The sequence below is a fragment of the Chrysemys picta genome, chromosome 2 (genome assembly GCF_011386835.1).
Source record: "Chrysemys picta bellii isolate R12L10 chromosome 2, ASM1138683v2, whole genome shotgun sequence".
NCBI lineage: Eukaryota > Metazoa > Chordata > Testudines > Emydidae > Chrysemys > Chrysemys picta.
In genome coordinates, this window is record NC_088792.1 from 3977302 (window position 1) to 3995059 (window position 17758).

Sequence of the window (17758 nt, forward strand, 5' to 3'; positions counted from 1 at the left end):
CAACATCATATCCAGCTCTTAGCAACTTTCCCTTCTGTCTACCCCACATTTTTTCTTCCTGGTGGTACCTGTTGTGAGAGGCTACCGGTGTGGTGCTTCTGCTTTCTCCTGTTGATATCACTCGGCTGCGTGCTTGTGTTCCCTCTGTGTGCTGCCCCAGCTCTGCGCAGATAGCTGACGCAGCAGACCCGACGAGAATCCCCAATAACCACAGAGTCTACTAAGATACAAAGGCCCCTCGGCCAGGTTTATTGCGACCCTGACACAATTTCAGTTCCCCGTAGATTACTTAGTCTACCGGGCATACTGCTAGAAAGTGCCGCTCGGCAATGGACTCAGCTCAGTGGCGGGACTTTCCACTGCCCCCTCAGCCAGACAAAGACACCACCCCAGGGACACATTCTTATACACAGGTACAAACAAGTTACACATTACTCTTGACGTATTGAGGTGCAACCCCTCTACATAGCAAGGTACAACCCCTCTACGTAATAAGGTGCCGCCTCTCACCTTGTACCTGTTGGTTCGATCAAAACAACTCTATCCATCATTTTACCCTTTTGCCCCTGTCATTGGGATGGGTCGGCCTGTTCCATGTTATCTGTGGAATGTTCCAGTATAGTGTGTCTTGGTACCATGTTTATACTGTAACTATGCAACATCAGCCCTTTCCTTGCCAACTTCTGTGAGCAGGGCCTGCCTCTTGCTCACAGCTTAACTTTGCTTCATATTAGCAAAGTCTTGACCATTACTTTAGTTTGGTTCAGGCCTCATACTGGGCCTTCATTAGGCCTTTACTTACTACAGTACCTCCTCTCCGATTGAAGATATACCTGTAAGTCTCAGCGCTATTCAATCGTTAAGTTGTTTAGCTGAAGGCACCATTCATTTGATTGTAGCACAGAGAGGGTGGACATCTTTAAAAATGGTGAAAGATGTACTTTTTTATTTCATGAAATGTGGAAGGACACAATGTTGCAAGTAACTAAGATGATGATGTCAGGGACACAAAAGGAAAAAAAAAGCTCATGTAATGACTGCAATGAAGAAAGATGTAGACACAATGAAAAAATACTTAAAATATGTCAACAGCCTGTGCAGTAGTAGCAGCAAGATTGTCACAGCGGAGACATCAGATGAAAAATATATAGATGATCATCAATTCAACATTCAAGAATCACCACAAGAAAAACAAAGATCCAAACAAAACAGAAATTCTTTATCCGAACCAGAATAATGACGATGCCACTAGTGACAGAGATTAAATGATTCCCATTATAACCATTGGCAATACCATTTCTGATCCTGCATTATGGTCCAATCTAACACCCAAAATTCAAGATCTGCTAGTGATCAATAGTCCACCAAAAGTAAAGGACATGGATTTTCCTCTGGATGAGGAGAATCGCCATTTTTCTATGATGTTTTTAATACAGAAAGCTTGAAAACAGTGAAGTTTTTAAGCGGCGCTGGCTGCTTTACTCAGATTCCACTGACAAGGTTTTCTGTTTCTGCTGCAAGCTCTTTGACTTGAATCTAAAATCATCCCTAGCATTCGAGGGGTCGAATGATTGAAGAACATGTCTCAGCTTCTCATGCATCATGAAAAGTCGCCTAGTCATTTCAATTCCTACCAAATGAGGGTCAAAGCAGAACAAATGCTAAAGCAGGATAATTGCATGAACATGGATCTTCAATGTGTGATTAAACAAGAGACAGAACACTAGGAGAACATTGTAAAGAGGCTCATGACAATAACACTATCTTTCTAAAAATAACATGGCTTTTTCCAAGGTTTATCTGGCAGGTTCTTCACGAATTTCCTAGGTTTGGTGGAGGTACTAGGAAAGGAGTTACTAGGAAAGTATGATGAAGTAATGAAGGAACATTTGCGACTCATACTTTCCAGGGAGGTAACGGATCACTACTCTGGAAAAACAATCCAGAATGAGATAATTGAATTATTGGTGAAGAAAGTGCTGCAAGATATTCTTAAAAGGTTAAAGAGTGCTAAGTTTTACTCCGTTATATTGGATTGCACTCCAGATGAGAGTTGTCATGAAAAGATGTCTTTCACTGTTAGGTTCCTTTATTGGTTTTAAAACAGTGGCTGAGTCCACAAGGGAAGCACTAACTGATACTATACTTACTACTCTGAAGGAATTCGACATAAATATCCAAGACTGCCGAGGCCAGGGTTATGACAGCAGTGCAAACATGAAGGGGAAAAACAAGGGTGTACAGGCAAAAATCCTTAATCAAAACCCAAGAGCATTTTTTGTTCCATGTGGATGCCACTCGCTCTGTCTTGTGGTGGGGGATGCTGCAATATCTTCATGGGAGTCCATCTCCCTCTTTGGCATTCTGCAAAGGATCTACCTTCTGGTTCTCTACCTCTGTTCATCATTGGAAGATTCTCATAGATCATGTCAATATCGCTGTGAAGCCAATATGTGAAACACACTGGGAGTGCAGAATTGACAGTGTTAAAGCTGTTAGATACCAAAAAGCTGAAGTCCACGATGCCCTCATCGTATTGGCTGAATCAGAGCAAGCAGATGCTGGTGTCCATCATGAAGCACTCACCCTGGCATGTGAACTAACTAAATTCAAGTTTCTTGCCTCCATTGTGGTGTGGTACGATATCCTTTTTCAAGTCAATGTGAACAAAAGCAAGAAAAACTTCAACACTGTTGCAGCCACAAATTTGATAAATGCTTGCCATGACTATACTGTAAACTACAGGGAAGTCAGGTATGAAGGAGCTCTGACAACAGCTAAGGAAATAGCTGAAAATCTTGGTGTTTAACCAGTCCCCACGTGTTCATCATAAAAAGCATCAATTCAGCTATGAATGTGAAGATGAAACAATTTACAATCCAGAAGTCAAGTTTAAAATTGAATTTTTCAGCCGGCTTTTAGACACTGATGTCTCTGGAAGAACGGTTTGAGCAAATGAATCAACATGTGAACCTTTGGGGCTTTCTATATAACATAACGCGACTCCCTGACAAAGAAACTTTGATGAAGCACTGTAACAACCTTCACAGTGCACTGACATATGGAGAGAGCTCTGACATTAACAGCAGTGACCTCTGCAAAGAATTTGGCTATCTCCAAAGTCTGCTTCCAATGGACTGTAGTGCTCCTCAAGAAATTCTATAATTTATTTACAACAATGAACTTAATGACAACTTCCCAAACACATGGATAACACTCAGGATCCTGTTAACCATACCTGTAACAGTGGCGAGCAACGACTGGAGCTTCTCGAAGTTGAAGCTCATAAAAACATATTTGCGATCGACCATGGAAGATGAGACAATCTTTGCTGGCCATCCTGTGTATTAAGAATGCTGTGGCTCAGAATATAGACCTGTCATAAGCAATATCAGAATTTGCGGCAGCAAAGGTACACAGAGTTAGTTGCCTTCTGAGTCTTGGTGAACAAAGTTTTTTTTTTTTATTGTTTTTTTTTTATTGTTTTTAAGTGTTTGTCATTTAGCTATGTTATTTTTTGACATTTATTTGAATAAAACAATTGTCTTTTGTATTTGTTAGTAAATTATAAAAACTTGAGATTACAGCTTTATTTCTGAAACTTTTGTTAATATCACTACATACTTACACTCAAAGAAAGGGCACAAAAATTCAGGTTTGCCTAGGGTGCCATTTTCTCTAAAGTTGGCCCTGTGAGAGGACACACTCCCAACCCCAAGGAAGTATGAATATGAGGTACAAGGTATGGTTAGATGGCTGGCAGGTAAACCTAACTCACCCTCAACTCTGTCTGGTCACATCTCTCCCACCATATTACCACTCTCTCAACTACTCTCTCATACTATCCCCCAACATAAGGAACAGAAGCATCTATCCTCCCCCAGTCCTGATCCCAAATGAATGCCTCTTTGGTCTCAAATAACTTGTTTCCCTCTAACAGCAGTGCTGAACTGATAAAGCATCCTCTGGTTCCTCAGACCTAGACTTCTCAACCAACAAACTACAGATGGTTTGAGTAGCGGCGCTGGAATCTTGGCTTCAAAGATGTGCCTCCTCTCCTTGGCCTATCACTGCTAACATGTATATTTTTGTGTTTTGTTGGGTTTTTTTAAAAGAGGGATCAGCTTATTTTGATAAACACAACCCTCCTACTAATGGATTATTATTTGAGTTCTATTTATTAAGTAAATGAACAACTTCTACTGAACTTAAACTTTTTTTTTTTTTAAATAATTAATTACATCATATTATACTCGTGTTCTATTTCGGATACAACATATTGTTATGAGTAGGATCCAGTATCCCCAGTGGCCACAAGAGAGAGACATCATTCATGCAGATAACCTTTCCACCAAGGCGTTTTCACTAAGGTTGAAGTTAACTCATGCAAAGATCCACTACAAGGACTACTATGCACTGCTTAGGAGACTGATAGGCTTAAGTGGCGTATAGAAGTTTATATGCCACTTAAGCCTATTAGTAGCCTACGTTATAGACCTTTTGTATGCTGCTCCTTTAAATGAGAAATTTCAATTTTAAATCCCCCTTTCTAAAAGGTAATGAAACTACTGCATTATATTTAAGCTATACAGTAGAACCTTTATTTTTAAATTAACTGGGGATTGAATAATTCATAAAATTGAATCTCTCAAAATTAGCCGTTGCAGTATGGTGTACTGCATTGTTCTCTTCCTGTCCTTCAAACCACTGCAAGGTAATTTCCACTGGAGGCATCAGAATTTGAATGGATGTTGATTTGTTCTTCAACATCACTTCCATTGTGTGATTCCCCTACCCCACCCCTGCGCCCTGAATTGTGGAAAATGGTTGGTATAGCTGCTTGTTTGTAAGATTGATGTACTGTATTTACCAGTATTTGTATTTCATAAAATATCACTATTGGAGAACACATAGAAAGCTGTGTCATGCAGCTCTTACTCATGAGAGTAGCCCTACTAAGGTCAACAGAACTCCTCATGCAAGCTAGGGCTGGAGGTAAGGCCCAAATGTATCTGGACAGCTCCAGTGATCGGTTACAGTATCTATTCCTTTAATTGAGAGTAGGAAATACTACATGTTCTGTGGCAAGTAACTACCCCCAAAACAGTGTTAATTTAAGAACAAATGTTATCCATGGCAATATATCACACAAGATAATCCATTCACAAGGATAAGAATGGTAGAATTACACATCTAGTAAACAATCACAGCAGCTAATTAATGGGGTGAGAAAGAGAAAAATAGATTCTAGTCTGAGTGAAAGGTCCATATTAACAGAAAAGTAACAAAAATTACCCATAAAGATTTTACCAAGACCATGAAATGATTTTTTGCTGAATACATTTGCCTATACCAATTTTCCATCTTCTATAATTAAGCAGAATCCATTTCCTTCGCTCACAAAGAATACACTATAAAGAATATCTTGCGCCTCTGTTTTGGGCTTAGCACACAGTTATGTTGTTCCATGGCCGTCTTCCAAATTCTCCAGCTGAGACTCCCTTCATTTTGTTAAATGCAGTTGTTGGGTTGACCTCTTATCCTAAGCCATATTCATTTGATCTAATGCTGCACCTCAAGCAGAAAATTCTTGATTTACATTTGGGACCCCACCCTATGAAGGGCAGAATGCCCTCGCAACCTCCAATGACTTCACAAACTGAATTCCATCCTGTGAGACTAACATGAGACTTGGGGTGGTCTAGATAGGCTGAAGACATGATTGTGAAGTATCTGCTTTTTTAATTTTGTTTGGATTTTCCCCGCCCGTAACTCATCAATGGATTGTACCAAAACAAATTGTGAAGGAGTGCCATCTGGATGGAGCTTACAAGGTGGTTACTGCCAGAATTAGGTTTTGCCCTGTTGGTTTTTGTTTCCCTCCCCTCATCTTTTCTATAACATATCCCCTAGAAAAGGCATCAGGGGGTGCTAGAAACAATCCTGGCAAGTTTGAGCCAGAGGATTTTTCTTGACAATTTTGATGATAAAAAAAAAAAACACCCTAAAGAAATTCCCACACAAACTTTAGTGAGAGTTTATAAATACAGAGCCAGATCCTTAGCTGCTTTTAACATCTTCACTGGCAGCAAAGGAGCTATGACAAGTTATACCAGCTGAGGAGCTGACTTGTAATATTTACTAACAAAGGTGGCTTTCACGGCATTTTGCTCAACTTAACTACCCAGCCCTGCTGCCCCTAAACATCCCCCCCCCCAGGGGGCCATAGTGCCATCAAAAGCGAGATTAGAGAAATTTTCTTTTATTATATCAAGAACCTGGTATTACTGAACAGGGCTGGTTCCTGTCTCGATACATTTTTGTCCTTCCAGTGAAAGGTAGCGATAGCAACGACCTATCGCTGCTGCAGCACAACAAATGCTTATCCCCTTTATTCCCCATAATGTTTCCTTCAAAACCCAAATGTGGTGAAAATTAAGAAAAGCGTTCTCAAAACCAGGACAAATATCAACATATAAAAATCTTCAGTCTCCAGTAATGCACACATCAAACCATATATACAACAGTCTGTAATATGGAACATTACATTTGGAAGGTGGAAAACTCAGGCTGTCCAAAAAGAAATCTATCCTGTAAGCTTTCTCTAGTCAGTTTCCAACTCATCAGGAGTCTCAGCCAGGTAATCTTCAGATATCTCCATTTGCCTGGCTTGAATGGGCTAAAAGTTTGATTTATAGAGGTACTGAATACCAAGAGCTACCTTTGACTTACATGGGAGCTACGGGTACATTTCACCTCCCAAACTCCATTCCTAAGTATCTGCTGCTTCTCGGAAGGGGTTCAGAAATGGGTTCTAAATTTCAAATGGTAGGAGTCCTTCCTCTCAGTAAAGAGCCAACAATCCCTTTTTCCTGTTGTGGGTCACACTAACATGCATTTTCTGACCTATTTTCAGTGAGCTCTGTCTCACATAGTAGCTTGTGAACAGATATTAATGCATTCTCTCCTTTTACATCAAGTTGGTCTCTCTTGTGTATCCAGGTCCCTGTGAAGCCTTCAGATGGAGTTAGTGGTGATAGGATTATTTTTGAGGATCATAGATTTCCTACTCAGTTTTTCCCTCAGCTAGTGATTGTTCCAGCTTCTCTGTGTGAATCATCTGGTGTCTAAGAAGACTCATCTGGCTAAGTGGATTGGGTCTCTTTCATGTGACTTTTTTGATGCCTAACTAAGCTTCTTTTCAGCACAAGGCTTTTCCCACACACATTACACTGGAATAATTTCTCCCCTAAATGCCGGCGTTGGTGATTTAGAAGATAATCCTTTCTGCTGTAGCTTGCGTCACATTCGGTACATTTATATGGCCTCTCTCCACTGTGAATCACTTGGTGTCTAATGAGCCACGAGCGGCAAATGAAGCTCTTCTCACATTGGCTGCATTCATAGGGTTTCTCTTTTCCATGGCTCCTTTGGTGTTTTGTCAAACTTACCTTCAGCTGGAAATTTTTCCCACACTCAGCGCATGCAAATAGTCTCTCTTCTGTGTGGGCTTGTTGGGGATTCTGAAGATGCACCTTTTGAGTACAGTTTTTCTCACATTCAGTACTTGTATGCAGTCTGTCTTCTGGGTAGGGTTCTTCCTGATGGATTAATAATTTTTTGTCACAGAGAGATGAAACCCCCAGACTGTTCCCAGTAGCAGTTGCCTGCTGCATTTTTGAATTGTACACACTCTTCCATGTCACTCTCTGTTTGGGATTCTGCAAACACTCTTCTCCAAGTTTTCCATATAATCTAGACTTGTACACAATGCTTTCAAGAGGTTTTCCAGGGAGCTTATCCTTGTTTGTGCTTCCATCTTTCGCTGAAATAAACATACAATCACAAGAAGGTAACACGAATAAGGAAACCTCTTCTGATCGCAACCAACCAAAGATCTTAACCAGAAAAGTGTTTGTGGCTATATTGTTCCTGAAGAACAGATAAAGCAAGTTAAATAAAAATATAGGCTTTATTACTAAATAGAACAGCTTGGAAAGTTTCCACTGAAATTAAAATGTTGATGAAAAATAGAAAACATTTGTGAAAGTCTCTGCAACCAGCTCTATTAAAAATTACTTATGCAGAGTCATAGATTTGATCCGCACTTTACAAACCTATGGCAAGACCTGTGCCCAGCTTCGAAGAGTCTAGTCTTAGCACTGGATCAGTAAACACACACAAGTTTTGGGACCTGATTTTCAGAGACACGAGTACCCACACCTCCAAATAAAGTCAAACAAGACTCTGGGGATGCTCAGCACCTCTGAACATCAGGCCTGTAGTGTAAACTGATTGTGTATTTACTAGAAGTTCCTGACTAAAGAACACCATTAACCTGAGAGCTTATCCAATTGAGGCCTAACCAGTACTGAGCATAGCAGAACATTAGCCTCACTGAGAGCTCTGATCCCACAACAAACTTTGTGCATAGGGCAACCCCCTGCGCACACCCAGAGCTCTGGGCTCTTGTCCTTAGTATATCCCTGCTGAGAGTTCATTGCAGGGCTAGGCCTGATTATATACTTGATACTCCTCTTGATACAGCCCAACAGAGTACATGACATTCTTGCTACTGCACTAGTGTACTGCCACCCTGTGGTCACGTTCCCGCATCTATAAGGAATTATTCCTCCCCACATCGATCATTTGACATTTAGCTTTAAAGATTAGTTTTTCAATGGATTTCAGCAGAGGCGTCCAGTATATCATGATCACTATATTTTAATAATCTCCTCAGAGTTTCTAATCCATCCCACCTTTGTCTCATCCATGCATTAAATACATTAAGGCTCCACTACACCCGCTAGGTTGTTAATGAGAAGACTGAACGGCATCTGTTTCACACGTACCATATTGAGACACCACTCGTTTTAGTCTCAGTTACTTACGTTCCACACAAATTTGGTGGCCCCTCGCTTCTATTGTTGACAATTATTTACATCCGTAATAAAGGCACACGTGAAGCTCAGGTTACAGAATGTCATTTACTCTAAGGGAATTAATGCCGCACGATTAGCAACTTCCTGCACAAATAATTCTTGGGTGTCCTTCATTTTGGGCCTTTTCCCAAATATTTCGTCCTATATTTGGGTCCTGGCAGGTTGAAAGCTGAACAGTGCTAGGTCTAAACCATATGGGACTCTACTTGAGACCGCTTTCCTATCTGACAGAACCATTTCCTCTGAGTTTTTAACCAAACTTGTGTCTATTTTGTAGTAACCATAGCTAATCCACTGACCCATGTTAGGAGGATGCTTCATCATATATCAAGAGGATGGCACTGAATTACTGGGTTTGTGGGGACACAACTAAAAAGGTCCTGAATTTTCTGCATTTACATTAATTTAACTTTGCATTAATTTAGCTTTCCCACTAGGAGCGTTATTCCCTTACTGACCTGTGCTGGGATCTGTATGGATTTCGTTTTCCTCTGAATCATGCTGCTCACAGACACTCGGCTCTTCCTCTTGTTTAATCCGTGATAAAATGTCAGTTGCACAAATTTGAAATCCTATTAATGGGAAAAGAGTTACATTACAAAGCATTCACTGTAGAAGTTAGCAAAACAAAAAATTTTGGAATAGTTAGGAACCCCAGATTACATCTGGTTGAGGTTGCTGGAAAGTCACATTTGTCATGCAGATAAGAAAAGTGCTGATAAAGCATCAGGAAAGACATGGTTATAAGAGCTCCCAAAGGTATTGCTGGGTGTCCAGCTTTGACCTACACCATTTGAGTTGTTCTGATCTATTACTCACCAGTGCATGGGTCTATAGGCATCTCTGTATTCTCTGACTCTAGCAGTACCCTGATGCATAACTCTTTGCCTTCCTCAGTCTGGGATAAAGTGTCAGACTTGGAAACTGCATGGTTTGGATGGACCCAGTATCATTGCATTTATGCAGTACATGTGTATATACTCATGCACTGTATATTATAGGAGGAGTTGGTAGTGCCACTTATTGTTAAAGTTATCCAATACTTCCCATTTTAAAACCCTGTTTTCAGTTGCTTATAAGTTTTGCCAAAATTTAACTGCTAGGGTTGATGTTTTCCATGCCAGGTGTCTACCACAGGTTAAATATTCATAGAAAGTTTCAACTAAAAGAGTTTAGCCATTTCCAAGAACAAGATTGGGGGAAACAGTTTTACCCTGATAAAAATAATTCTTACAACCTTTTCGTTTTCCTGCATCTCCTAGATTTGGAGCAAGGACTTGACTTGTGGTACAGGGTCCCACGAGTGTCAGGGATGTGCTTATTGCCACCCCCATGAAAATTCACCCACATTTGACCAAATTATAAGCCTCTGATCAGCCACAACGCTGATTCATCCCCACAGCACAGTCCATCCTGTTCAGTGAATGAGGCAGGGCTCCTGTGGAAAAAAATAGTAAGTGATCATTTAATTAAAGATTGTATCATATTGCATATGAACACGGGGGCCAAATTTAGATTGCACAGGAAGACTTAATTCTGGCATTTCTTAACTTTTGAGTGCTTGACTTTGCAATCTTAAATGTTCTTTTAACAGAGTTTTTGTCTGGGGAAATTGATATATATGCACATATCCAAATACATGCACAAAACTGGCTTTCCTTTCCCAGGTTAAGGTATCAGTTCTATGCTCCCTGGCACCATCTGCCTGAAAAGACTAATCAAATAAGGCCCTGGTCCAAAAGCCTTATTTAGAAAGAGAGAAATCACAGTAATCACCTGAGCTACTCATGGCCACCTGGGCTGAAGATACCAAGCAAGGAGGGTTAAGGGAGGAAAACTATTTCCTACATCTACCACCTTCTGCACAGGAAAGAGGCAGTCACCAATTCTGCACTCTCAGAAAATGGATGGAAGATGGGAAAGAGAAAATGCCCCAATCAGTCAGGACCGATAGAAAGCCTGATTGACGTCATGCCAAGTGTTGGTTGTAGATTTGGAACACGCAGAAAAAGATAAAAGAGCTCACAAAGTTTATTAATCTTTCAATGTCACTCCACACTTGAGTTACTTTACTCTAACTCACCGGTATAGAGCTCTTTAGGGAATTTTCTGCCCTCCAAATCCTGCTGATCCCCGACATACAACTCTTCCTCTTGTTTAGTACGTAATAAACCCTCTTGTGTACAAACTGGAGATTCTGTTCACAGGAACAAAAAAATCACATTGTTTTTCCAACATACACCAGATGCTTTAGAAAAGAGTTCATGAGGGATTACCTTGAGTTAGAAAAGGTCTCAATGGTGTTGGTCAAGAGAGTAGGAAAACATGGATAAAACATGTAACAAGAGACCCGGGGCCTGATTCACCATTGTGTTACTCCAGTTTTATACCAGGGTAACTCCATTAATGATTCAGACCCCAATGGTTTGCACACACAAAATGTTACATTGGGGTTACATTTGCACAAAAAAGGAAATAAACATTGATAGGGCATTTCAGTTTTACAAACTAGTATGAACACCAGAAATTCAAAGAAAGCTACACTTAAAAAACAGAGATTTTGGAACATACAGAAAGAGAGTTAAGGTACTTCAAACAGCCTTAACTCTGCCCTCATATTCTTGCCACTCTCTGCACCCTCCACGTAAGCTAGATCTACAAGTCTATGAAGAGTATCAGAAGATCACAGCTAAGTTACATGTTAAATCAGGAACCAAGGGAGCTAAAGACATTAATCCTCAAATATAGTATTTTGGTATCCAGTGTCCACAGTTGGAACATCTTTGATCACCTCTACTTTTGTTTGGCAAAGAAGATATAGCTTAATTGCAAGGGTTTTGAGGATTGTACATGCACAGTTGCAAGAAGCTCAACTACCATGGACAGTAAAGAGTTGTATGATTTCAAGTCTTCTGGCATAATTAGAGGTGGGAAAGTGGGCACATGCCAAGAGTCAGACTGATCATGCAAAGCTGGTCTCCAACTATGGAAAGATCAATCTCTCTCAAATGTGAAGTTGCGGAACTATTAACTAAGGTTTGTAACCTATCCTTTAAATCGGCTTCTGTACCCAATGACTGGAAGTTAGCTAATGTAATGCCCATATTTAAAAAGGGCTCTAGAGGTGATCCCGGCAATTACAGACCGGTAAGTCTAACGTCGGTACCGGGCAAATTAGTCGAAACAATAGTTAAGAATAAAATTGTCAGACACATAGAAAAACAAACTGTTGAGCAATATTAACATGGTTTCTGTAAAGGGAAATCGTGTCTTATTAATCTATTAGAGTTCTTTGAAGGGATCAACAAACATGTGGACAAGGGAAATCCAGTGGGCACAGTATACTTAGATTTCCAGAAAGCCTTTGACAAGGTCCCTCACCAAAGGCTCTTATGTAAATTAAGCTGTCATGGGATAAAAGCAAAGGTCCTTTCATGAATTGAGAACTGGTTAAAAGACAGGGAACAAAGGGTAAGAATTAATGGTAAATTCTCAGAATGGAGAGGGGTAACTAGTGGTGTTCCCCAAGGGTCAGTCCTAGGACCGATACTATTCAACTTATTCATAAATGATCTGGAGAAAGGGGTAAACAGTAAGGTGGCAAAGTTTGCAGATGATACTAAACTGCTCAAGATAGTTAAGTCCAAAGCAGACTGTGACGAACTTCAAAAAAATCTCACAAAACTAAATGATTGGGCAACAAAATGGCAAATGAAATTTAATGTGGATAAATGTAAAGTAACGCACATTGGAAAAAATAACCCCGACTATACATACAATATGATGGGGGCTAAGTTAGCTACAACAAGTCAGGAAAAAGATCTTGGAGTCATCGTGGATAGTTCTCTGAAGATGTCCACGCACTGTGCAGAGGCGGTCAAAAAAGCAAACAGGATGTTAGGGATCATTAAAAAGGGGATAGAGAATAAGACTGAGAATATATTATTGCCCTTATATAAATTGACGGTACGCCCACATCTCGAATACTGCGTACAGATGTGGTCTCCTCATCTCAAAAAAGATATACTGGCACTAGAAACGGTTCAGAGAAGGGCAACTAAAATGATTAGGGGTTTGGAAGGGGACCCATATGAGGAGAGATTAAAGAGGCTAGGACTCTTCAGCTTGGAAAAGAGGAGACTAAGGGGGGATATGATAGAGGTCTATAAAATCATGAGTGATGTGGAGAAAGTGGATAAGGAAAAGTTATATACTTATTCCCATAACACAAGAACTAGGGGTCACCAAATGAAATTAATAGGCAGCAGGTTTAAAACAAATAAAAGGAAGTTCTTCTTCACGCAGCGCACAGTCAACTTGTGGAACTCCTTACCTGAGGAGGTTGTGAAGGCTAGGACTATAACAGCATTTAAAAGAGAACTGGATAAATTCATGGAGGTTAAGTCCATTAATGGCTATTAGCCAGGATGGGTAAGGAATGGTGTCCCTAGCCTCTGTTTGTCAGAGGGTGGAGATGGATGGCAGGAGAGAGATCACTTGATCATTGCCTGTTAGGTTCACTCCCTCTGGGGCACCTGCATTGGCTACTGTTGGGAGACAGGATACTGGGCTAGATGGACCTTTGGTCTGACCCGGTACAGCCGTTCTTATATTCTCTCCACAAGAAGAGTTCAAAATTCTTGCTGGATTTCCAGCATTTTACTGTGTTAAGCGTGTGAGTGCTTCTGACATATCAGTCACCTGCGCTGGGGTCTGTAGGAATTTCTCTCTTCTCTGCATCTCCTTGATCCCCGACACTTAGCTCCTCCCCTCGTTCAATCCGTGATAGGATGTCAGGTTTGGAAACGGCATAGTCTGTTCATAGAAAAAGATATTAAGGGACAGTATATAGTAATAGGCTAGATTTGCATGAGTCTGTCCTCCCACAGTATGTATGTATATCACTGCATTCTACTGGATGAGCGGATCTTTTGAGGGCTGCAGCCACCACAGAATGATTTAGGAAGGGGGGAAGGAAACAACTTCTGCTACTGCTTCCAGTTCCTCCCCTCCAGTTACATCTTATCTCCTCCATGGCAGCAGCCACACTTACATGCATTACAAGCCTGGAATGTATTAGCCACAAGAGTCAGAGGACACAATGGAGATATTTAACCGTTTGTAAGCCTGACCCATGGCAGGTGACTAAGGTCAGGAATGAAAGACAAGCCTCTTGGAGCAGCAGCTAGTGCTCTATTAACTTTCATTAAAGATTTTGAGTTATTTTAGTTCATCCCACTGCTACAGGCTAGAACAGAGGCAAACGTGTTACTGAAGGCATTGTAGGGGAAAATGCCAGGTGCTATGAAGTACTGAGTCAGAGACAGTACGCTGTCTGATGCTGCCCTCTAGGCTGGCCTCACCCAGAGGAGAAGGGATTACTCCTACATAGGTGCGCTCCGTTAGCTCCAGTGGTAGAGGACTGTGTCTCAACAGCTGAAGTAGCAGGGTCCCAGCTCCAGCAATCTGGGGATACGAGAGATTTATAAAGCAATTGTGTCAGTTGTCAGCCCCTCATTAACCTGTTACAGAGGGAGATGTGTGTGCGCTTTCTGGAAGGGTGCCAGAGATCTCCACACACAGGCAGATTTGTAGGTTCTCATACTGTTCCCACCACTTCAGTATCCCCCACCACTTCAGTATCCATGCACCTTGTAAATCTGCCCAAAGTCCAGGTCCCATAAGAGGCCAAGGTCAAGCCAAGAAAAAGCACAATGCTTATTAAACAGTGTTATCTAAAATTGAGATTGTAAATATACAAGTCAGGAACAATCAAAGTTATGATTTCCAAATAAAACAGTCATTGGAATGCATAAACATGGAGATAAATGCCGCATGTGCACATTCCACACTGCAGAGAGCTGGCGTTTTAAACCCTACAGTGTTAAAAACTGAATGGATTGGAATGCCACGTGTCATGCACACAGCAAAGGGAGTTGAGCCGGTATCACCAAGTTTCCAATAACTAGAAGGGCCAATCACCAGAAATCAAAGGACCGGAGCAAAAGAGCAAAAACTGATCTTTACCCAGTGACATCAACGTCTCATAGTTGCTTTTCATCACATTCTTGTAAAGTTCCTTCTGCCATTCCTCTAAATTCCCCCACTCTTGCTCATTGAAATAGACTGAGATGTCATCAAATGTTACTGGCACCTGGAATCACAAATGCCACACATTCAGCACCTGCTGTTGTGATCACATTCTGAGGCTTGCTTCCTTTTATCTTCCATTAAAAAGACTTCCCTCACTTTTGTTTCCTGTGAAATAAAGTACTCAACATATTTAATTGTGAACTAGCCCAACACAAGCAGCCAGATCAGTTCCCTTCTTCTAAGCCATTTTATTAATGGTGAATTAAAGGGCGAATATACCAAGTTCTGGGGGGAAAAAACCCACTTCAATAGTTCACGGCCAGGCTTTGTATCTACTCTTCATCATTAGCTGGGATATCGTTACCTTGGGAACTTCCCCCTTAGTCCCTGGGGGGAGCCTCAGGACCCAGAAGTTCCTGTTCTTCAGCAGGTTCTCCATGTTCTCCACCCTCCTCTGCAGCAGCCCGTACTCCTGGATCAGAGTTCCCAGCACAGCCCACTTACTCTCCAGCTGGTTCCCAAACTCCACCATTGTTTTCTCACAGCCGACTAGTTTCTTCTCAGCCGTCCCCATTCTCCCATCCAGATTCAGCAACTGTGCAGCCTGAGAATCCACCTTCCTCTCTATAGCTTGGAGGGCAGCCAGGACAGGGAGGGAAATCTCTGCACTCTGCAGTTGTGTCTCTCTCAGCGAAGTTTGTTTGAGGCCGGTGGGGGGATGCAAAAGTGTTGGGTGCTGGGATTCTAGGTCCCATTTTGGAGCCTGTTAGCAAGGACAGAAATTGAAAGTGGGGCATGTGACACTGATATATCTGGCAGTCTCCTTTCCCCATCTCGTCAAATGTTTGTCTAGCACCCCAGCACAATGCAGCTCCAACTGTAATGAGGGTACTAGGGTTTTACTATAATTTAAATAAAAATAATATGGAAATGAGAGTCAGGCTATCTTCTTTCCCAATCATGTACTACTCCCCGTAATAAGTGTTCAGCAGAGCAACTTTTACCCTTATGGCTATTTTGGCTTTAAATGATGCCCTCTTTGACACACCTATAACCCCACTGCCTTCAGCAGGTTTGCACAGGTGTGAATGAATGAAACGTAAACAAGTCTGTTGTTGACATACAAGAAACAGAATCCAGCGAGCTCAGCGAGCTGCGCTGGCTGACAGGCGCAAAAAGCACTAACCACTTATTTTTGTCCTTTGAACACGCAGCTGTAGTTTTGAGCAGCTCCCTGGAGTATGATGGTGCAAGGCAAAAAGAGACAGCCAACAGTGCAGGGGACTGGGTGACGCGTGCAGGGAAAGGAGACGGGAGAGCCCAAGGCTGCTCGCCAGCCGAGCGCGGCACACTCACGAGTGGGATTGGTTGGGTGGCACAGGGGGTTCGTGAGGCCATGGTGCTGTTAAAACGTGCTCCACATCGGGAGCCTGGGAGAGTTCAGCGGGGAGGGGCGTCGGTCCCTGCAGCTGGGGGAGCAGCAAAGCCCCGCTCCCTGCTCCCTGGACCATCAGCAAATGGCCCCAGAGTCTGAGGGCATGGCTACACTTGCAGACGTAGAACACTGAGTTAAACTTGCCTTCGGAGAGCACAGTAGTGAAAGTGCTGCAGTTTGTCCACACTGACAGCTGCTTGCGCACTGGTGTAGCCACATTTGCGGCACTTGCAACAGCATTTGGAGTGGTGCATTATGGGCAGCTATGCCAGCATGCAAGTGACTGCAATGTGCTTTTCAAATGGGGGGGGAGGTGGAGTGTGAGAGGCAGTATGTTGTATGTATGTGGGGGGGAGAGAGCGTGGGGTTTTGGGGGGCTGAGAGCATGTCAGCATGCTGTCTTGTAAGTTCAGAGAGCAGCAGACCTCCCCCCCACACACACAGCATTCCACACTAACGGCTTGCATGCCGGCTGTCAGAAACAGAGCTTTGAAAGGGCATTTCTGCATTCCTACAGGAGTTCAAAACAGTGACCAGAGTGGCCACTTGACTTAAGGGGATTATGGAACGCTTCCGGAGGCTGATCAGAGCGCAGTAACCCAACACCTCGTACACACTGACGCCCGGGCGTTGTAGCCAAGGCGCAGCAAACGTTATTCCTCTCGCCGAGGTGGGGACCGGCAGCGCTGTAGCCGCGGAGCCCGAGCGCTCTACGGGCCTTGCCAGTGTGGACGGGGAGCGAGCTAGAGCGCCCGGGCTCCTTTATTGCTGTAACTCGCACGTGTCGCCGAGCTGAGAAACACAAACCGGATCAGTTCGGGCTCAGCCCCCGCCCGGCCGGGCAGCCCCGCGCTCCCCGCGGCCCGGCTACCGGGGCCCAGGCCGGGCGGGGAGAAGCTCCCGGGGCCCGAGGCTCCCCCGCCCGCCGGGCCCTTACCTGGGCAGCGGCCCGCTCGGCCATGGCCCCCCCGGGCGGGGCTTCTCCAGCGGGCCCGGCCCGGCCCGGCCGAGCTCCGCTCCCGCTCCGGGCTGGGCAGAGTCCCGGCGCCGCCTCGCCTCGCCTCGCCTCGGGCCGGCCCCGCTGCCGGGCGGAGCAGAGCGAGCGCCGCCGGGGGGAGCCGCGGCCTGGCTGCTTGGGCCGCTCTGGGCTACCAGCCGTGGGCGGTGCCTTGCTCCGCCCCCTCCAGGCCCCGCCCCCGAGCCGCCCCAGGCCCCGCCCCCCGAGCCGCCCCTGCGGGTTGTGTAAGGCCGGCGGCCCGCGGCCGAGCAATTCCGATCCCATGCACTA

At 43.4% G+C, this 17758-nt stretch overlaps 1 protein-coding gene across 5 annotated transcripts; it reads right to left on the bottom strand.

The window, feature by feature from the left end:
• Positions 1–221: 221 nt before the first annotated feature.
• On the bottom strand, positions 222–17654 carry LOC101941767 (zinc finger protein 398-like). Of its 5 annotated transcripts, XM_065586599.1 has the most exons (8): positions 17408–17654; positions 15400–15798; positions 14970–15096; positions 13644–13757; positions 11026–11139; positions 10180–10380; positions 9401–9514; positions 6247–7825 (listed from the first exon to the last, which is right to left on the bottom strand). In XM_065586599.1, exons 1-6 carry the CDS (start codon positions 17429–17431, stop codon positions 10316–10318), a joined length of 843 nt encoding a protein of 280 aa, XP_065442671.1. In that variant the 5' UTR covers positions 17432–17654; the 3' UTR covers positions 6247–7825; positions 9401–9514; positions 10180–10315. The 5 variants fall into 5 exon arrangements, with proteins under 5 accessions (XP_065442669.1, XP_065442671.1, XP_042716979.2 ...); XM_065586597.1 differs by lacking the exon at positions 10180–10380 and having other exon boundaries at positions 222–7825; positions 17408–17650; XM_042861045.2 differs by lacking the exons at positions 10180–10380; positions 17408–17654 and adding an exon at positions 16222–16793.
• Positions 17655–17758: the final 104 nt, after the last annotated feature.